Here is a 20,385-nt window from a genome sequence, read left to right as displayed (position 1 = left end):
TTTTTTTTTTTTTTTTTTTTTTTTTTTTTTGGTACCAGGGATTGAACTCAGGATCTCACACTTGCAAGCCAGGCAGTGGAACCAATAAGATCCTTTATTTTGAAGGGAGCAGTTATTTTTAAGGCAGTCTCACTGTGTAGTCCAAAGTGGCCTCAAACTCTGTAATTCTGCATCAGTCTCCCAAGTGCTGGGATTACAAGTGGGTACCACCACTCCCGAACTAAAGATCTTTTAAAAAGGAATAGGCATTTGCTTAGTAGTCCTATTAATGTAAAAAGAATATATATACATACACAAAACAATGAAAAAGAATTTTTTAGAAGGATATACAAAAAATTGTTGGCAGTGCTTATCTCTGGAAAGTGCGATGAGAAAGGCATGGTGTGAGGAGGAGACATATTTGATTATATTCCCTTTATACCATCTGAGTTTTTAAAAAATGCATGCTATTTTCACAATAGTAAAAGAACAAAAAATTATTTCTGCATGCATTTGTGTAATATATTCTGAGCATCCAACTTATAATAATATAAAACCTAGCTCTGGTAAGAACAGTCTTTCACTTTAGTTTTAGAATCTGTACAGTTTATGATATGAACAACAGAACCCTCAAAATTCAGAATGAGAAAATGTTTTAAGTAAAGTGAACTTTCCTTACCTTTGTCTTAAGGTGCAGTAAATGATCAGCATTTTTAGAAAGTGGAAGGATATCCCCATTCTTGCCTGAAACAAGAAAACTTCCCTGCATTTTTTTCCTTATCAAAGGAAGATTATAATTTTTCTCATCTAAGAAGTCACTTCTTGGTGTAACAGAAGTTCTACCCAACAGAAATCAGAAAAAAGTTCATTTACAATTTTTTCCCCCAGCACTGGAGACTGAACCTAGGGCTTTGTAGGGTCTTCATACTGACTATATTATCAGCCCTTTAACTTTTTAAATTTTGAGACAGGGTCTTGCAAAATTGTCCACATAGGGCTCAAATTTGCAATCCTCCTGCCTCAGCCTTCCAAAGAGATTGCAAACACTAAACTCAGTGTCCAGTTTTATTACTCAAAAAGCTTTCTTTCATCTTACCTGTTGCAACTGTAGATCCCAGTCGCCAAAGTTCCAAGTGATGAGCAAACTGGAAGAGGAGAAGCTGCCTCTTTTTAGAACAGGAAACGAGTCGCCGCTGTACCCAAGAATTGTAACATTATAAAGAAAGCAAGGTCATCTACTGCCTCAGTACAAGATACAGCAGCAACATCTCAGCATCTTTCTTTTTTATTTGGTATTGGGGATTGGGTTCTTGTGCTTGTGAGGCAGGTGGTGGAACCACTGAGCTAAATCCCTGGCCCTCAGCATTTTTTTTATTGTTGAAATCCAGTGACTTGGCAAACATTTCCTAAATTCTACCACAGGGCAGGCACTGTCCTGGGATCTGAGAACATAATAGTGACTAAAACAGATATTGCTTTCAAGAAGCTGCTAGTCTAAGGCTGGGGATTTAGCTCAGTGGTTCTGCCACTTGCCTCACAAGTATAAAGACCTGAGTTTGATTCCTGGTACCAAAAAAAAAAAGAAGCTTCTAGTCTAAAGGATGACAAAATTAAATAGGCAGTTATGCTACAGTGTATCAAAAAGTCTAACATGGCTAAGTACAGTATACAACAGGAAAAAAAAAAAGGCCAAAAGGTCAGCTTAACCTAGCTTTATGGGGTCAATACAGCTGCCCAGATGAGGTTCGCTAACAAAGACTTGCTGGGCAAAGGCAGGGCAGAATATATTAGGGAAAATAATGGCTTGTGAAATAGCTCAAAAGTAAAAGGGCATTCAAAGGAATAAAAAGAGACCTTCAGAATGGCTAGCCCAGGTGGGGAAGGGGCTGCTACAAGCGTGTGAAAGGAGCATTGAGAGAAGCTTAAGGACTAGTCCAAAATCAACAGGTTCAATATGTTGTGTGCTATGGCTTATGCCTAGCTGTACCCGAAAGCCCCATGTGGTCATAGGTGGGTCTTTTTCAGAGATGGATGGATCAAGAGTGCGCAGTGCTGGAATTGACTCATAGTATAATGCTAGGATCAAGGGCGCTAGGATTAAGGGTGCAAGTGCTACCTGCCCTAAGTAGCCTGGATAAGATATAAGGGATAGAAAGAGCTGTGAGGATCCCCTGCTTGCTTTGCGACCTTCTATCTACCATGAACTGTTTCTCCTTTGTGATGCCTGTCTGCTGTGCCGCCCTGTGGAGCCAGCTGATTATGGACTGAAACCTCTATAAACTGTGTGCTAAATAAACCTTCCCTCCTTTAACCTTGGGTGTCAGGTATTTTGTCTCAACAACAAGGAAAAGTAGTAAGACACCATGCTAAGGAATTAGGTCTCTATGCTAAAGACAGCAGGAACAACCAAAGGCTTTTAAGCATGGAGCAATGAACAAAGCTGCTTTTTAAGCAGATCAATGGAGAACAGGCTAAAATGACACAAACAGAAATAAAAAGATCATTAAGGAAGCTACTGCTTAATTCCTTAAGGAATAAAGACACTGATCCTAACTAGGGCCACAGCAGCACAAACAAATGACTCAATTCAAGAGATAATGAGAGCCAGGCGTGGTGGCACACGCCTGTAAGCCCAGCACTCAGGAGGCTGAGGCAGGAGGATCGCTGTGAGTTCGAGACCAGCCTGAGCTATATTGTGAGTATCAGGTCATTCTCAACTACATAGTGAGACCCTGTCTCAAAAAAAAAAAAAAAAAAGATAATGAGGGCTATGTCCTACCAAATCTAATCATATACATTGAATGTGTGACTTATGTATACCAGACATCTCAATGAAGATATGTTTGTATACAACAGTGTCCAAGAATTGGAATATATAGGGCCAGGGATTTAGCTCAGCGGTTCCAATGCCTGTCTCACAAGCACAAGGGCCCAAGTTTGATTCCCGGTACAAAAAAACCCCAAAAAACAGAAAGTATACATTATAAAAACGAGGGGACATATTCAGTAAGGTCACTGGCAAATGGAATGTGGAAGCAGGTATGGAGGAAGGCTCACTTAAGAATATAGCAACATTTACCTAGAAACACTGGGAGTCTGAATTTTTCTGTTTCGACTCAATAACAGAAAACACACTAACCAAATTCTCATAAGGACAAAGGAATTATGCTGCTGCAACTCTTGGGCCCCAAAATTGAAGAAGGCTTGCTTTGGAAAGAGAAAAATTAAGGGAGCCACAGAAAGGCCTACAAAGTTGTCCAGAAGGTGTATGATGTGTTCAGATTCATATGGAATGGGGAACGAGGGGACATCAGGAGAGTGATACGTGATACTTACATGGGGAAAGGTGATTTTTCGGAGAGCAGCATCATAGTTCTTTACCTCCACCTTCTCCATGAGAGGGCGAATGACTAAGTGGGTATCTGTGCCTGGGGCAAAGTGGAGGGAAGATGGGGACAGAAGGTGAAGACTTCTGCGAAAATATACAGAGCTGGCATAGTAAAGCGGCAGGCTGGCCCGAAGAGGACTCACCTCCAGATATCAGTGCTGTTGGGCTGTGGGCCACGGTGCGCACGTCATGAGTATGGTGCTGGAATGGTTTGGTCCGCACCCACTGCTTCTCAGTGCTGTTGGAAGTCACAGAGACCAGCTGAAAATGGAATACTGTGCCTTCAGCCGTGCCCACCACGAAACTGTCTTCTTGCTGAGAAATTCAACCATAAGGAAGGTACATGTGAACAAAGCAGGGTCCACCTGAAAAATATCCCCTGAGTTCTTCTGTCTAGGCCATTCAGAGGAAGACCTACTCCCATAATTAGAAGGGAGGTCCATAGCCCTCTGGAAACTAACAATTCCATCAGAGGAGCAAGCTCAGACATAGGTAAGAATGTGTTCCCTACCAACAAATTTAACAATGAGAGTGGTACACTGGGTCACGACTTAATTCTTTCCATAATTCTGGTCACAAACCGAATTGGATGAGAACCAAATCAAATTTAATGGTTAAATTAAATGATGGAGAAATCTGATTCATTTCTCGTCAAATTCGGTTTGCAACCAGAATCGAGGAAAGCATTAAGTTCATATCTTTAGTTGTTTTACATACAGTCAATGCTGCATCATGTTTTAATCAATGAAAGGTTGCATATTAAGATGATAGTCTCAGATGGGTGTGGTGGTGCACGCCTGTATTCCCAGCACTCAGGAGGCTGAGGCAGGAGGACTGCTGTGAGTTCGAGACCAGCCTGGGCTACATAGTGAGTTCTAGGTCAGTCTCAACTACATAGTGAGAGCCTGTCTCAAAAAACAAAACAAAACAAAACAAAATTCCTAATTCTTATGTCCTAATGACAAGCTAGCTGTCAAAACACCACAATGCAGGACGGGGATTTAGCTCCAAGGTTCTGCTGCCTGCTGTGCAAGCACAAGGACCCAAGTTTGAACAAAACAAAACAAAATAGAAACAAAAACGAGGACCAGGGATTTCGCTCAGTGGTTCCAGCACCTGCTTCTGCAAGCACAAGGACCTGAGTTCAAGCCCCAGTACCCCCCCACCAAAAAAAATAGCCGGGCCTGGGCATGGTGGCGCACGCCTTTACTCCCAGCACTCAGGATGCTGAGACAGGAGGATTGCTGTGAGTTCAAGAACATCCTGGGCTACATAGTGAGTTCCAGGTCAGTAGCAACTACATAGCAAGACCCTGTCTCAAAAGAAACCCACCATAGTGCAGGATGGATGGATTTAGCTCAGTGGTGCCGCACCTGCCTTGCAAGCACAAAGTCTTGAGTTCAATCCCTGTACCAAACAAACAAACAAAACCCCAAAAAACAAAACACCACAGCACAAAACATTATTCATAGGTTTGAGGAGATGCTGTGTAAACAAAACTACTATACTGCCAGCCATGTAAAAGTATAGCACAGGCAGTAATGTACAGTAGGTGTTCACTGTACAAGTCTTTACCTTCCAGAGGTTTAAGTACACTTTGCTGTTCACACGGTGCCCTATTTTTCATATTATGTCCCTATTATTAGCAACATATAACTTAAATGCAAGATAGGCTCATTACAGCTGGGGATGTAGCTCAGCAGTGCTGCACCTGTCTTGCAAACACAAGGTCCTGAGTTTGATCCTCAGGACCAAAAGAAAACAAGGCTCATTGCAAAAGAGATAAATACCAACTGTTTTTCATTTGAACTAATAAGGGTGTTTCTTAAATTCATACCAAAAAAAATAAGAAAGAACCCCTCCTCCCAAAAAACCAAACCAAACGAAATAACAACAAAAAAGAAATTTAGAAGGCAAACAAAAAAAGTGGCTAGGGATTGTCCTCAGTGGTGCCGCTGCCTGCCTTGCAAGCAAAACACCTTTAGTTGGATCCCCAGTACCTCCCCCAAAAAAACCCAAACAAGAATAGTAACGAAAGCAAATACTCAAAAGAATCAAAAGCAGGAATTCAGACACTTATACATCAATGTTCATAGCTGTATCATTCACAATACCCAAAGATGGAAACAATCCAAATGGCCACCAACAGAAGAATAGATACACAAATGTGGACACACACCTACCTATACACAGGAATGAAATTCTGCTACAAGTGGACTATCCCCTATCTGAAATGCTTGGGACAAGAAGTGTTTAGACTCTATAGTTTTTTTTAGACTTTGGAACATATACACAGATTTTACTAGCTGAGTATTCCTAAATCTAAATTCCAAAATGCTCCAGATTCCAAAACTTTTTGAGTCTTGCTCTCTTTGGGACGGCGCAGAAATGTGTGGATAAAGTTAGGCTAAGTCAAAAAGTTATACAGTCTGATTAAGAAGTCTCAAGAGTACCTTAATTTATTTCACTTTTATTTTCCTTTTCACATACATGTAAAAGTGACAAGACAAAATTTAAGCCTTATGGAACTCTTTCAGTAAACAAAAATACAAACTATTTTTCAAAACTGTCAGTTTATATTACCTGTTTATATACTTTATATTTTAAAAAGCACTGTGTTACCACAGCATAGTGGGATGTACCTACCCATAGTCCTAGCACCCTAGGGGCTGATGCGGGAAGATCAAAATTCAAGTCCAGACCAGACAACTTAAGTGAGACACTATCTCAAAAGAAAAAATAAAAAAGGGCTGCATGTAGATCAATCCAAAGGCCCTAGGTTCAAACCCAATAAGCTTCCCCCAAAGGCAATGAGTCTATCTCTACTAGGATGATAAAATAAAGACATCTCATAATCACAGCTAACATTCAATATAATAATGTAAGCACGTGTTAAAAAAAAAAATATATATATATCTATGATGTGAATTAAGCTTGTTTTCCCTGCCCCTAATTTTTTCTAGAAGTTATCACTATTAGTATTTCTTTTTTCATCTTTTCAAAGATATTCTACATACATACTAGCAAAAATGTTCCTCCTTCTCACTGTTTTTTTTTTGGGGGGGAAGTACTGGGAATCAAACGCGGGAAGTATTGAGCTACATCCCCAGCCCATTTTATTTTGACTCTAGTTTTTTTTTTTGGCACCGGGGATTGAACTTGGGTCCTTGCCCTTGCAAGGCAGGAGGCGGAACCACTGAGCCAAATCCCTGGCCCTGCATTTTATTTTGAGATAGGGTCTTGCTAACTTGCCCAGGCTGGCCTCAGACTTGTGATCCTCCTCCTGAGTAGCTGAGATTATAGGTGTGCACCAACCAAATCTGCTCCTCCAAACTTTCCTGTAATAAACTATTATGTACTATTTCAATTCACCATGATATAGTTCTATTTTTTTCCCTTAACACTAACTATATCCAAAAGCCATCCGATAACAGTAAATATATATTTTCCTTGTTCTTTGAAATATCTGTATACTTTGAGTAGTTACACTGGGACTTCACACTGAGCATCTTCAGCCTTTTTAAAAGTGACAAGGTCTCACTAAGTCACTAAATTGCCCAGGATGGGCTCTTGAATTTGTGATCCTTCTACCTCAGTGTCCCAGACAATTGAGACTACAGGCGTGTGTTACCACACCCAGCTAAGCAGTTATTCGCCCTTCCTTCCTTCCTTTCTTTTGGTACTAGGGAACGAATTCAGGACCTTGCGCTTGCGAGGGGTAGCAGCACTGCTGAGCTAAATCTCTGGCCCAAGGAGTTACACTTTAAATGGTACTAAACTTAGTAATTTTTGGACTAATTTTCTCCTATTTATTTCAACTTACATCGCTACTATAGTTTATATGTAACCTCTCAGTGTTTTACAGGGCTTTAACAAACATCAAATTGTCTTCATAGAAAAATCTATGAAATAGGATAGGAATATTTTATGGGCAAAAAAGGAGGCATGAATGAGTGCTACAAGAAAAACTGGATGTCCACACATAGGAGAGCATATAACACTCACAGTAAGTAGGCAAAAAATACAGAATCTAGCCAACAAATCTTAAAGTCATTTTCTGTGCCTTACTGCTAAATGACCCAAAGGCTTCTGAATTAGAATTCATGTTACCAATAGGAAAGAGCACACTTCTTCAGCACAAGTCTGAGCTTATTAAGATAGCAGAAAATGAACTTTCCCAAAATCATTTTAAAGTTATCTGCTACTGGCTCTAAATAGGAAACAGAATATCAAGCATACAGAGTTGAAACAGTACTTTTCAACAATCTTCTAGGCTGCTTGTGCCTCATCTACAAGCAGAATGGATTAGAGAGGAGAGCCTGAAGAAAACCCATGTGCTACCCAAACTTTTACCGAATATTCTCTAATTATTAGGTCCACAGAAATAAATTGGGGCCTTATCTTTTCCAGTACACCATCTGGATCAGGAAACAATGTTTGCCAGGTATCAATGACTCACCACCTAGGTGGCATATCAACCACTCAAAGGCAGGACTACATACTTACATCAGCAACAGCAATGGACTGTACATCAGCATTTGCGATGAGATGGCTCTTGACAAGTGTCCCCGAAGCTGAATCCCAGAACTGTACTTTCCCAGCGGAGTCCACACTTATAACAGTGCCATCAGATAAGAAGGCCACACCCCACACAATACACTTCCGCTTAGACACACCCATGTATTGCCTATCTACGATCATCTTTTGAATAGCACTACCTGAAAAATAAAAGAAAAACACCGTGGATAAAACCTGTTTCTCCTTTAGTTTACAAAAAGTACTTGTGGCAGGTATGATACGGTTCAGTTAGTTGCCCAAATAACAGCCAGTCAGTAAATAGCTCTGGTGAACCCAGTTTCAAAAGTCCAAAGTTGTTACTTGAGGAGAGAAAGGGGAGAGCGAGGGAGGAAAAGGGTGAGAACAAGAAAAAAGGTCCCTTCTGGAAGGTGAAATGAAGAGAGATGTGTACATTCACTTAAGAGTGGACTGGTTGCACACATACATTATACTCTGCACTTTTCTAAAGTTCAATGCATGGGAAAGGGATAGAAGGTAACAGCAACAAAATTCCAGGAACTGAAAAGCAAATAGTATAGAGGTGACCGACTTAAAAGAGTTCTAAAACTAAGACCCAAGTCAGCCAGGAGAAAAGCCAAGAAGCTACCAACTTCATAATACAGGTAAATTAGGGAGCTGAAAAGAGGGGTTGGCTGAAAACAAACTTAAGGTATAAGACTCTCAAGACACTCATTCTCTAAGAAACCAAGCAACTTCCCAAACTCCATCTGAACAGAAGATTGAAGACCTACTCTTTAAAGGGTTACTGGACACAGATTAAGGGGAAGCACGTGAAAAACAGGGGTAAGTAAAAATTTCTAACTAATATCAAGAACACCAGTTTTCTTCACAGAATGCAGACAGCAAGCAGGAGACAGAAGATTTTATCTGGGAGGGCCTGGGTGTTCAGTATGTATAGTGTGTGTTCAGCCTTCACAAGGCCCTCAGTTGATCCTCAGCACCAAGAACAAAACATCTGGGGATATGACTGGCCTAAGAGAAAAGATCTAAAGGTCCCAATTTCAAAAACTGCCAAAATTTCCAGCCAGATCATTCTTTAGTGAAGCCCATGTTCCACATGGTCCACTGATAGGATGAGAACCAACACCAGACACGCAAGGAAAGCCTCCAATGTGAAAGGCAGAGACCAAACAGACTAACAGAAACAACAAATAAATGAGCATCAGGGGAAAAATGGGCAGGGTAAAAAACATTTGACATGTGGAACAGCCTTAGAAAGAGTTTGCGTGGGCCAGGGATTTAGCTCAGGGGTACGGCGCCTGCCTTGCAGTGCAAGGTCCTGAGTTCAATCCCAGTACCAAAAAAAAAAAAAAAAAAAAGGAAGAGTTTGTGCATAACAAAACAAAAAAGAACAATGTAAGAAATAACATTCAGCTGGGCATGGTGGCACATCTCTGTAATCCTAGCACTGTGGGAGGGCTAAGGCAGGAGGATCACAGGTTGGAGCCCAGAGTCCAGCCTGGACAACATCGTGAAGCCCTGTGCCAAAATTTAAGAATGAAAAGGGGCTGGGAATGCAGCTCAGTGCAAAGACCTTGTGTTCAATTCCCAGTATCCCTGGGTTAAAAAAAAAAAAAAAAAAAAAATTCAGGGATGGGGTCACAGCTCAGTCACAGAGTGCCTAGCACGCACAAGACCCTGGGTTTGATTCATAAAACAATAAAACAACAAAAATCGTCCTCTGGAAATGGCAAAATGAAAACTTCACTTAATAGATTAAAATACAATGATGGAAAACTTACAGTAAAGCATGGCAAAAGTTAAAAAAAAAAAAAAAAAAAAAAAATTCAGGGATGGGGTCACAGCTCAGTCACAGAGTGCCTAGCACGCACAAGACCCTGGGTTTGATTCATAAAACAATAAAACAACAAAAATCGTCCTCTGGAAATGGCAAAATGAAAACTTCACTTAATAGATTAAAATACAATGATGGAAAACTTACAGTAAAGCATGGCAAAAGTTAAAAATTTAAAAGATAAAAAAAAATTTTTTAAAGACCTCTCCCCGAAAGACGCAACACCCAAATGCAGTAATAAAATTCAGAAAGAGGAAAATGAAGAAAAACACATTAACAAAATAATTATAAAAATTTCTCCCAGAAACCAGATGTGGGGCTGAGTGAGGCAAGAAGATTATCAAAAGTTTGAGCCCAGCCTGGACAACTTAATGACTTAGTGAAACCCAATCTCAAAATTAAAAAATTGAAACAGGAGCTGAGAATGAGGCTCAGTGGGAAGGCCCTAAGTTCATTTTCCAATATTGAAAAAAAAAAATTCCCTATAACTAAAGGACATGAGTTTTAGATTAAAAGAGCCCCCCCAGGAGTCCAGACAATTGATTTACACACCAAAAAATAGACCCACACAACAAGAAAACCAGTTATCAAACTTCAGGATGATAAGGATAAACGGCTGGGATGAAGCTCAGCGGTACAGTGCTAGCCTAACATGTATGAGGCATATATAATGGGTTTGATTCCCAGTACAAGAAAGGGGTAAATAAATAAACAAATAGAACATCCTAGATGTTCCCAGCAAAAAAACTCAGGTCTCTATATGTACAACAGATCAGAATGGTGTCAGATTTGTTAACACTGGCCCAGGGATTTAGCTCAGTAGGTCCTGAAGTTCAAGCCCCAATACAAAAAAAAAAAGAGAGAAAGAGAGAGAGAGAGAGAGAGAGAGAGAGAGAGAGAGAGAGAGAAAGATTTGCTAATATCCACATGGAATCCTACCCAACAGAGAAGCAAAGGGAACCTCCACACTGACTGTGCTAAGCAGAGTTCTAGACTTCACAGCTGTCTGCAGGCTCAGAACTGCTAAACTAGATGAGAACAAGTCAAAAAGGTCTGAGAGAGACTTATGCAGGAACAAAAAAGCAACAGGAAAAAAAGATATGTTTCACATTAATTTACACAACTGAAAGAATCTGAGAATGAATAGGGGGTTGTCATTAAACAGACAGTATACAGAGAAGGTAATTTAAGAGTAGTATTTATACAATCAGAACAGTGGAAACACTGACCACTAATCTGAAGAGAGTTACAACATAAGCATAAAAGACAGATCAGAAGAGTGCGGGAGGACCAGAAGATAAAGAAAAGAGGGCTCATAAAAACAAAAAAAGAAAAGAGGGCTCAGTTGCAGAAGTTAATAAAAAAAACTGAAAAATCAAAATATAGCATTATAAGGATACCATGTATAGCACAGAGACAAATACCAAAAGAATCAGATAAGAATTGTAGTGATTGCCTTTGAGGAATGACAGAAGGGATACAAGTGGAACCTACTTTTTTGTAATAAACCCTAAGAAATTCTTTATATGCATTATAACTGATAACAAATTTTAAAAACCTTACGCATTGAAGAATGAAAAGGAAAAATGACCTATTTTGCTTCCATACTTTAGACAAAATACAGACATGCCCATATAACAAGTAAAGGTCAACTTTATTACCAGACAACATTATTAGTCAGTTTTCAAGGCCAAAAGCAGAAAAAAACACATGCTTGTCTAACTTTCTAATCTCATAACACAATAATTTATGAGATGTATGTTCTGCTTTAATCAAGGACTGGGATACATAAACAGGTTTTCTAATGATCACTCAAATTAAACATAGTATTAGTTAAAGATGAATTTTATTATGGATTCTTACTATGATGAAAAACACTGCATCCCACCAAACAACTAAGATTCCCCTATAGGCAGGAGTAGTAATCCAAGAAATGAGTGAAATTCCTAGAGGACATCGCAGAAGGTTAATGAGAGGTTAGGCCTTTAAGGTCACTGAAAGCATGACAAGGAGTGAAGCTTTTGGAACCCATCTGACAAAACCCACATCCTGAATGAACTGAGAAAAACAGTCACCTGATTTGACATCAAACACACTAATGTAGTCTATGGAGCCTGCTGCAATGTGGGTACCACAGGGATGCCAGCTGAGACTCAGGATGCGACCTTGGGTTTTTACAACAAAAAGAAAATGGCATACACATAAATATACAGAAAGGGTAATCACAATTATCTACAGGGCTAGTTCCACAGACTTAGTTCTTTTCAACCACCATACCCCTGTGAAGGACTGTTTTGTAACATGAGAAACTGCTCTGGGATGCAAAAGGAAGTGTTTGATCCTAATTTTAATAATATATAAGTGGCAAATAGAAACAAATACAACTTTTTGTAGGTGATCTAGTAGTAACCTAATAAAATTTAAAGAATGTATTTTGGGGCCCCAGTAATTGTACTACAAATTGATCAAAGAGAAATTTTTACATGAATGTCCCAAAATGTGCATATAGTCATGTGGTAATGATATTTCCATCTAACTACCTATAGAATTTTTTTTTTTTGGTACTGGGGATCGAACTTGGGTCCTTGTTGTGCTTGTGAGGCAGGCGCCGGAACCACTGAGCTAAATCCCCAGCCCACCTACAGAATGTTAGTCCCATAAATTTATATTGCCAAATGATATAGCCACCTAAGTTTGTGTAAATACAACTTATGATGCTCATGTAACTAAATTAACACATTTTTCAGAACATTTCCCTGCTATTAAGCACGGTATGACTGTAAGAATTTTCACTGAGGCCAGGCACTGCGGGAAAATGCTTGTAACCCCAGCTCTTGTGGAAGGTGAGGTAGGAAGATTATAAATTTGAGGCCTGTCCTTATATAGCAAGTTCCGGGCTGATCTGGACAATGTAGGGCATTGGGGGCGAAAGTGTGCCACAGAGGCTATTTGTTATCATTGAAAGCTCTGAAAGGTTTGCCATCACTGATATAGGGGGATTCTGTATCAAAAAAATAAAACAAAGGGCCGGAGATTAAGTTCAGTGACACCACACCTGGGCTCTTATAAGCGCACCTGCCTCACAAGCTCAAGGTCCTGAATTCAATCCTTGGTACCAGAAAACAAAACAAACAAAATGTTGCTTTCAAAGTAGAATGAAATACTTATTTGTTTCATAATTTTTTAAAAAGCATCCTGTCAACTTTAAACTAAAAAAAATCCTAAAACATACTAAAAAACAAAACAAAAACTCTGATTAGCAGAATATAATTACTAATAAAGCATAGAGGCAATACCCAGTAGTTATTATTCTCTAGAAGAGTGATCAGCAAAAAAGTCCTCTACCAGTTTTGTAAAGTTTCACCAGAGCACAAACATGCCCATTTATTTAAGTATTTTCTATGGCTGCTTTAGAGCTGCAATGCTTAAAATATTTACTATCTGATTCTTTAAAGAAACTGTTTGGGGCCCGGGATTTAGCTCAGCAGTTTGGTGGTCTGCCTTGCAAGCGCAAGGACCCGAGTTCAATCCCTGGTACAAAAACAAATAAAGAAAAAATAAAGAAACTGTTTGCCAATACCTGCTTTACAGGCCAGTGTCAATCCAGTCCAACTAAAGCTCAAGCATGGGCAACTGTCTACAAAACTTCTTCATTCAATTTGAATAGACTAGAAGGATCAAGAACTACAGATACTGGCCAAGTGTGGTGTCACACACTTGAAACGCCAGCTGCTGCATAGGCTGAGGCAGGACGACTACAAGTTCAAGGCCAGCCCAGGCAACTTAGCAAGACCCTGTATCAATAAATATATTTAATAAATATATTTTGTAAATAAAAATAAAAAGGGCTACTTAGCAATGTGGCTCAGCTGTAGAGTACTTTTCTATCATGCCTGGAAACATAGGTTCAATCCCTAGCACTGAAGGAAGGAAGGAAGGAAGGAAGAAAGAAAGAAAGGAAGGAACCACAGGTCCTAATGAAATTCTAGTTTCAAAACTTCATGTATATTCATCAAAACTTCACAAAACGTCAGGCATGCTAGTGTACACCTTACAGCCCCAGCACTTGGGAGGTTGTGGCACAAGGATCACCATCAGTCGGAGGCCAACCTGGACTACATTGTGAGCTCAAGTCCAGCCTGAACTGCAAAGTAAGATTCTGTCTCAAAAAAACCAAACCAAAATTTTGCCACCTGCCACAGAAGTACAAGGACCTGAGTTCGATTCCCGATACAAAAATAAATAAATAAATAAAACCAAACCCAACAACAAAAAGAACTTCACAAAAATAAGTGATAAACAGACTTCCACAGAAACATTAGTTTTCCTAGTTTGGATTTTTAGTTTTCTGAAATATAACCAGGCAACCATAAATATGCTATATAATAAGATGGTTTCTAACACAGTCCCTGCACTCAAAATAAATTAACATAGAGATAAGACATTACCTGCAGCCATGGGAAAATATCCCAGCCCCAGTGGCACAGAAACATAACTTCTTAAGGCTATTCACTGCCCCACCAAAACGACCCTTACTTTTCTGACGATCAAAATTTCTTTCAAACTGGATTTTGTCAGGGGTGATTTGAAACAGTTTCACAGATCCATCTTCACAGCCAACCTTTTAAAGAAAATGAGGTAGCAAACAAATATAAACATTATATAGAATGTAATATATATTATATACATATTATGCACATATGTAATATATATACACACTGTGTATTTCTTCTCTAAAGTTATCACCTGTCCTGAAAGAAAAATAAGTGTATGAGAGAAAAAAAGTATAGTATCAAGAAGCAGAGGGCTGGGGATTTAGCTCAGTGGTTCTGCCACCTGCCTCACAAACCCAAGAACCCGATTGGAAAAAAAAAAAAAAAAAAAAAAAAGCAGATAGTGCAACTCTGACAATCTTCATACCCTAGCCAAAAAGTAGGCTGATATTAAGATTTCTGATCAGTGGCCCAATTCCTGCATGGCACAGTTGTAGGGTATCATAGCATAGCTCTGCTCAAGACATATGGCCCAAATAAGAGACCTACTAACCTAAATGGAAACATTTTAAGATTTATACAGATTAGTCCAAAAGAAGAGAAGAAGAAGAAGAAACCCCACACTCATCACAGAAAAGCTAAAACTCTGAAAGCATGTTTTTTCTGTTTGGTTTGGTTTTCGTTTTTTGAGTTAGGGTCTCCCCTTGTAGCTCAGGCTGGCCCTAAAATTACTCTGTAGCCCAGGCTGGCTCCAGCTCAAGGTGATCCTCCTGCCTCAGCCTCCTGGGTGCTGGGATTACAGGCATGCCACCACACCCAGCTTGAAAGCATTTTCTCATATGGGACAATCATGGTGGAAGAGTCTATGTTCAAAAATTTTGCTGAGAAATTTGAAACACACACACACACACACACACACACACACACACACACACAGGTTAACTTATTGAGGGACCTCTCAGATCTTATAATACATATGTACGTGGTGAATCTACAGAAGCATTTACTATGCTGCATTTCTGAAACAAAATTTATCATGAAACACAAAGCATACCACAACAAAAAAAATAGTCTGTACATCTCCCAGTTTCAAAGAACATAGTTTGGAAAATGTGAAATTCAATTAACTAATCTTCCTTCTCATTTCATAAATATATAAACAAGGTCCAAGATAGCAACAAAAGAAGGCAAAATGATAATAAGAGATTTTTAATCCTAATATCAACTTCAGCCATATGTGGTGACGCATCTGTAATACACTTGGGAAGCTAGAGCAAGAGGATCTCAGGGTTTGAGGCCAGCCCCAGCTACACAGTGAGTTCAAGGCCAGTCTGAAATACATAGCGGGAGTCTGTCTCAAAAAACCAGCCGGGCGTGGTGGTGCACACCTGTAATCCCAGCACTTGGGAGGCTGAGGCCGGAGGATCTCTGCGAGTTCAAGACCAGCCTGGGCTACATAATGAGTTTCAGGTCAGTCTCAACTACATTTAAAAAAAAAAAAAAAAAAAAAAAAAAAAAAAAAAACCAACAAACAAAAAGTCAACTCCAATTTTATGGTTGGAGTTACTGAAATTCAAACATTGGAATTGATATGTGCCATAATAAAATTTTACTCTTCTTATCAACGCAGGGGAGAAAATGGGCACAAGAAAATCTCGATATGAATTACCAATAGTTGCTTACTGACCAAAAGGTGAGAGCCACTGGGGCTGGCAATCATACTCCAAATGGGTCCACCAAAGGCATCCATAGAATATTTGATGTCTAACGCCTGCAAGTCATACTCAAGAATTTCTCCATTGAGTCCAGCACTAAAGAGTCGTTGTCCTTCTGCCCAACACAGAGCTTCTGTAGAGCGAGATTCATGACCTGGGAAAAACTATAGAAACAGTGTTAAGTTCTCAACCTGCCATGAATTCATCAGCCACCAGTACTGACCAATCATAGGTACTTAATTCAGTAACAATTATTTCTTTCAAATAACTATTGTGGGGTTTTGGGCTCTCACATGATCATGCTGACATTTTACTTTTTAGAGGTTCAAATTTTACTTAAAATTACTGTAGTTTACTTGCACAGTTGGATCTAGTTTCTGTGTCTTTTTTAAATTAGAACTAATTTAGTAAAACCTTTTTAGCAGAGTGAAGTATATTCAAGTTTGGTGTGATGCATCCAATTGTATTTGATTGGGTGATGGTTTCACTACACATATATATATACTGTGCAAATACATATATATGTATATATATATATATATATACACAAATATCTATATATTTTGGGGGTTTTCATATTATTACTGAATTAGGCAGTCACAAACATGCTACACTATGGGTTCTTAGTTTGGTGTTTTGTTTTGTTTTTGTGGTATCAGGGATTGAACTTGGGCCCTTGTGCTTGAAAGACAGGCAGTGGAACCACTGAACTAAATCCCTGGCTCGGGTGTGTGTTTTTTTTTTTTTTTTTTGGTACCAGGGATCGAACTCGGGTCCTTGCACTTGCAAGGCAGGTGGCGGAACCACTGAGCTAAATCCCCAGCATCAGGTGTCTTAGTTTTTAACAAAAAATTTTTATATTAAAAAAAAAATTTGGGGGGGCTGGGGATTTAGCTCAGTGGTTCCGCCACCTGCCTTGCAAGTGCAAGGACCCGAGTTCGATCCCTGGTACCAAAAAAAAAAAAAAAAAAAAATTTTTTTTTTTTTTTGAGACAGGGTCTCACTATGTAGTTGAGACTGACCTGGAACTCACTATGTAGCCCAGGCTGGTTTCAAACTCAGTGATCCTCCTGCATGAGCCTCTGGAGTGCTGGGATTACAGGTGTGCACCACCACGCCTGGCTTATATTTAAAATACTTTAAAAGAATAAGGATATAAAGAAAATATCAACAGATGATAGGAAATAGGGAGATAGGTTATGTAGAGTTGGGAAGGGGATTTGGGGATGAGGGAGGCCAGAGAGTGAGACGAAAAGGGGGAAGTAAAAAGGATCTAGATGCATTATGTATACGTACCAAGACCCCACAATAAAGTTTATCATGCACTGCAAATACATACTAATAAAAAAAGGGGGAGAGAAAAAATCTATACCTGTACAAATGTGTATTTTAAGCTGTTATTAAAAGGGTCAAAGTAAAAATATTTTAAGTTTATAAACAAATTATAGAAAGCAAAAGTTAACTTATTATTGAAGAGTTTTGAAATAAATTCCTTGTGAGCTTGGCATGGTGCTGCATGCTTACAATCCCAGAACACAGGAGGCTGAGGCAGGAGGATCACTATGAGTCTGAGGCCAGCCTGGGCTACACAGTGAGTTCAAGGCGAGTCTGAATTAAAGAGCGAGACCTTGTCTCAATCGATTCCATGTGGCCTAAGTCCATGGTGTTAATAAAGTCTCTGGTAGTACAGTCATGTCCTGGGCCTTCATATTCACTCACCACTCACTCACTGTTTCACTCAGAGCAACATCCAGTCCTGCAAGCTTCACTCATAGCAACCACCCTAGACAAGGGTACCATTTTTATCTTTTGTACTATACCTTTCTATGTTTGGATACACAAATACTTGCCTACATATTTAACATGATATTTGACATGATAACATGCTGTACAGTTATATAGCCTAGGTGTAAAGCTACACCATCTTGATGTAAGTATACTCTATAAAAACCAACTTGACTAATGATGCAGTTCTCAAAATGATTATCATCACTATTAAGAGATGCAGTACTATATATACTGAATGTTATCAATGTGTACATTGTACTATAAATACATACAGCTTACTGTGTCAAGTATACCTGTAAAAAGCTGTTTAAAAAATAAAATAATGTAGCTCATTCTAGCTTATTGCTCAAGTTTCAGATTTCTAAATTTTCCAGGAAAAAATAGTTTTCATACATACCAAGGCATTTTAATCTTATCCCTGCTTGATGCAAAAGGAAACTAACTAGGTGTAATTTTCTTTACTTGAATTTGAACTTGAAAAGGCCCAAACACATAAAGGTGAACTGGTCTGGCCAAAGAGCCAAAGTCAAAGACATGAAGAAAACTAGGTCTTTTTACTCCTGTCTTTCATTCATTTCTTCTTGTTTTTTTTTTTTTTTTTGTCTTGCCCTGAGAGTGACTGCTAACCAAGGTAAGCAATCTTAACTAGAAGAGAAGGGCATATGGAAAAAGCAGAAGACTAGACTGAGTTAATGCTTGAAGGATAGAGAGAAAAGAAAAGAAGGGAGACTGGGTAAGGAAAGGTTGGTTTATCCAACCAAAGTTAACTTAGCAAAAGCTTTGTACTAGGCATTTGCTAAATAGAGGAATAACACAATCACGAACATCACTGACATGGCTCCTGGTCTCACCAATTTGAAGTTTAGTGAGAAGAAAGACATTAAATAAATACAACTCTTATAAATGACAAAAATCAGAGGATGCAACAAGCATGCACTAGAGCATGTTTTTCTGCACTACAAAAGGTGAATGACATATTTGTGGTGGGCAATGACTTAAAATTTTTATGCCTCTATTAGTTCTTCAGGTGTTAGTTCAAGAAGTCTCCCTTTCCAGGTCTCTTAAATCACTTTCTCAGAGTGAGATACTTCTCTTCTAAGGTGCTATGCTATGCTCTGCTTCACTGTGTTGGTCAGGTATACTGATCTCCCCCACCCCAATGGTCTTCAAGAATCCTGAAGGTAGAACCCCTAACATTTGTCTTCTCAGTTTTTGCCACTTATTCAACTGGAAACATAAGTGCTGCCTGACAAACCTCTGTGTACATCCAAAGGATGTCTTACCTAATTTTTAAAAATCTCCTTTACTCCCAAATATAAATTTACACTCTTTCAGACAAATGAACTTAAGAATCCACCTTCTTGCCATCATGTCACCAAAGAATTTCTGATGAAAATGTTTCATCTTTTCTGAGTTGACAATGAAAGGGGTACTGACACACCCAGCAGGAAATGGTGCCTCCCCAAAGTTGCAATGGTCTCAACAACTTCCCTTCTTGTTGGGGCCAAAAGACCCAGCAAACCTGTTTCCAAATGACAAGGAGTGAGACACCAAAATTCCTATGTAGGATCTAACATCACACAGGTCAACTCTTTCTCTCATCAGTGTGACAAGCGATTTTATATAGTTCTAAACAACCCCACAAAGGATAAGGAGACACTTGAACTCTGTAAGACATACAAGTTGTAAAATGGACCTTGAGCAGAAAATTAACATCAGAAATGCCAAATCAGGCTCCCAAAAGACTTACTTTCTCCTGAAAGTAGTTTGCTGACAAGTTATAAATTTCCACAGTGCCATCAGTTCGTGAAACAGCTAATCTATTTGACTGGTTATTGTAAGCCACACAGCGGATCCCTGGTGGAACATAATTAAAGAAACGTACTCGATGGACTTTAAATTCACCCATTCCTAGAGGGGGAAAAAAGATATTCATTATTGTTAAATTAACTGGGGTATTACATGTATTATCGTTACTGTTCTACATGGAAAATTTCAACTATATCTCACTGAAGTTCATTCCTAATTAACGATGCATTCATGTCTCACACCAGAAATCATCCATCTCCAGAAGCTCAAGTTGGTTTTAAAAAGATACTTCAGTAAAAATCCCTCAAAGGGCCCTCCCTGTTCCATAGCTCTAGAATCCTAACCTATCGGGAGGAGGTGGGGTGTAGAAATCTGCGTGTTAGCAAGCATCTCTCCCCAACTCTAAAGAATGCTAAGTTTGCACATCACTGGTAGTGACGTGGGGCTGATGGGGCAAGGCAAACCCAGAGCTCAAGGGTAGGAAGCGACAGGACTCTGGATCGTCCCCCTTTACCTTCAATGTTAAGAACCCACGGTAAGAGTAGGCGCATTCGGCCCGATCAGGAGAGCGCCTGAAAATCCCACGCATGGTCCTCACCACCCCTTCCCTTTCTCAAGGCATACGGAGCAGCATCCACTCCGCTTGGGACGAGGAACTTGGCAAGCTCCGCGGGGCGCCCAACCCAAATGGCGGCTCCCCTTCACCCTTGGCTCCCACACTTGCTCCCCCACGCCCCTTCCCCAACTCACCTGAGGCCCTCAGCCAGCCTCGCGCCGAGCTCCCTCTCTCCGCCCCAAACCCACGTGCGCGCGCGCGCGCGCTCTCCAGCCCTGCCCCGG

At 39.7% G+C, this 20,385-nt stretch overlaps 1 protein-coding gene across 3 annotated transcripts in view; it reads right to left on the bottom strand.

The window, feature by feature from the left end:
• Utp4 (UTP4 small subunit processome component) overlaps positions 1-20,370 on the bottom strand; it is a 31,085-nt gene extending 10,715 nt beyond the window's left edge. The window contains exons 1-10 of one of the 3 annotated variants that reach the window (XM_010612336.3): positions 20,296-20,370; positions 19,487-19,647; positions 15,921-16,112; positions 14,277-14,361; positions 11,816-11,905; positions 7,874-8,085; positions 3,511-3,682; positions 3,316-3,407; positions 1,076-1,172; positions 659-723 (exon numbers count right to left, since the gene is read on the bottom strand). In XM_010612336.3, coding sequence (XP_010610638.1) covers positions 659-723; positions 1,076-1,172; positions 3,316-3,407; positions 3,511-3,682; positions 7,874-8,085; positions 11,816-11,905; positions 14,277-14,361; positions 15,921-16,112; positions 19,487-19,645 — 1,164 coding nt within the window. In that variant the 5' untranslated portion in view covers positions 19,646-19,647; positions 20,296-20,370. Of the gene's footprint in view, positions 1-658; positions 724-1,075; positions 1,173-3,315; positions 3,408-3,510; positions 3,683-7,873; positions 8,086-11,815; positions 11,906-14,276; positions 14,362-15,920; positions 16,113-19,486; positions 19,648-20,059; positions 20,234-20,295 lie in introns of those variants that run through there. The other 2 variants (XM_010612337.3, XM_033757945.1) reach the window with 2 other exon arrangements.
• Between the last annotated feature and the right edge of the window lie 15 nt (positions 20,371-20,385).

The sequence above is a fragment of the Fukomys damarensis genome, unplaced genomic scaffold (genome assembly GCF_012274545.1).
Source record: "Fukomys damarensis isolate Sample0158 unplaced genomic scaffold, DMR_v1.0_HiC HiC_scaffold_32, whole genome shotgun sequence".
In the NCBI taxonomy this organism is placed as follows: domain Eukaryota; kingdom Metazoa; phylum Chordata; class Mammalia; order Rodentia; family Bathyergidae; genus Fukomys; species Fukomys damarensis.
This window is presented reverse-complemented; position numbering and strand designations above follow the sequence as displayed.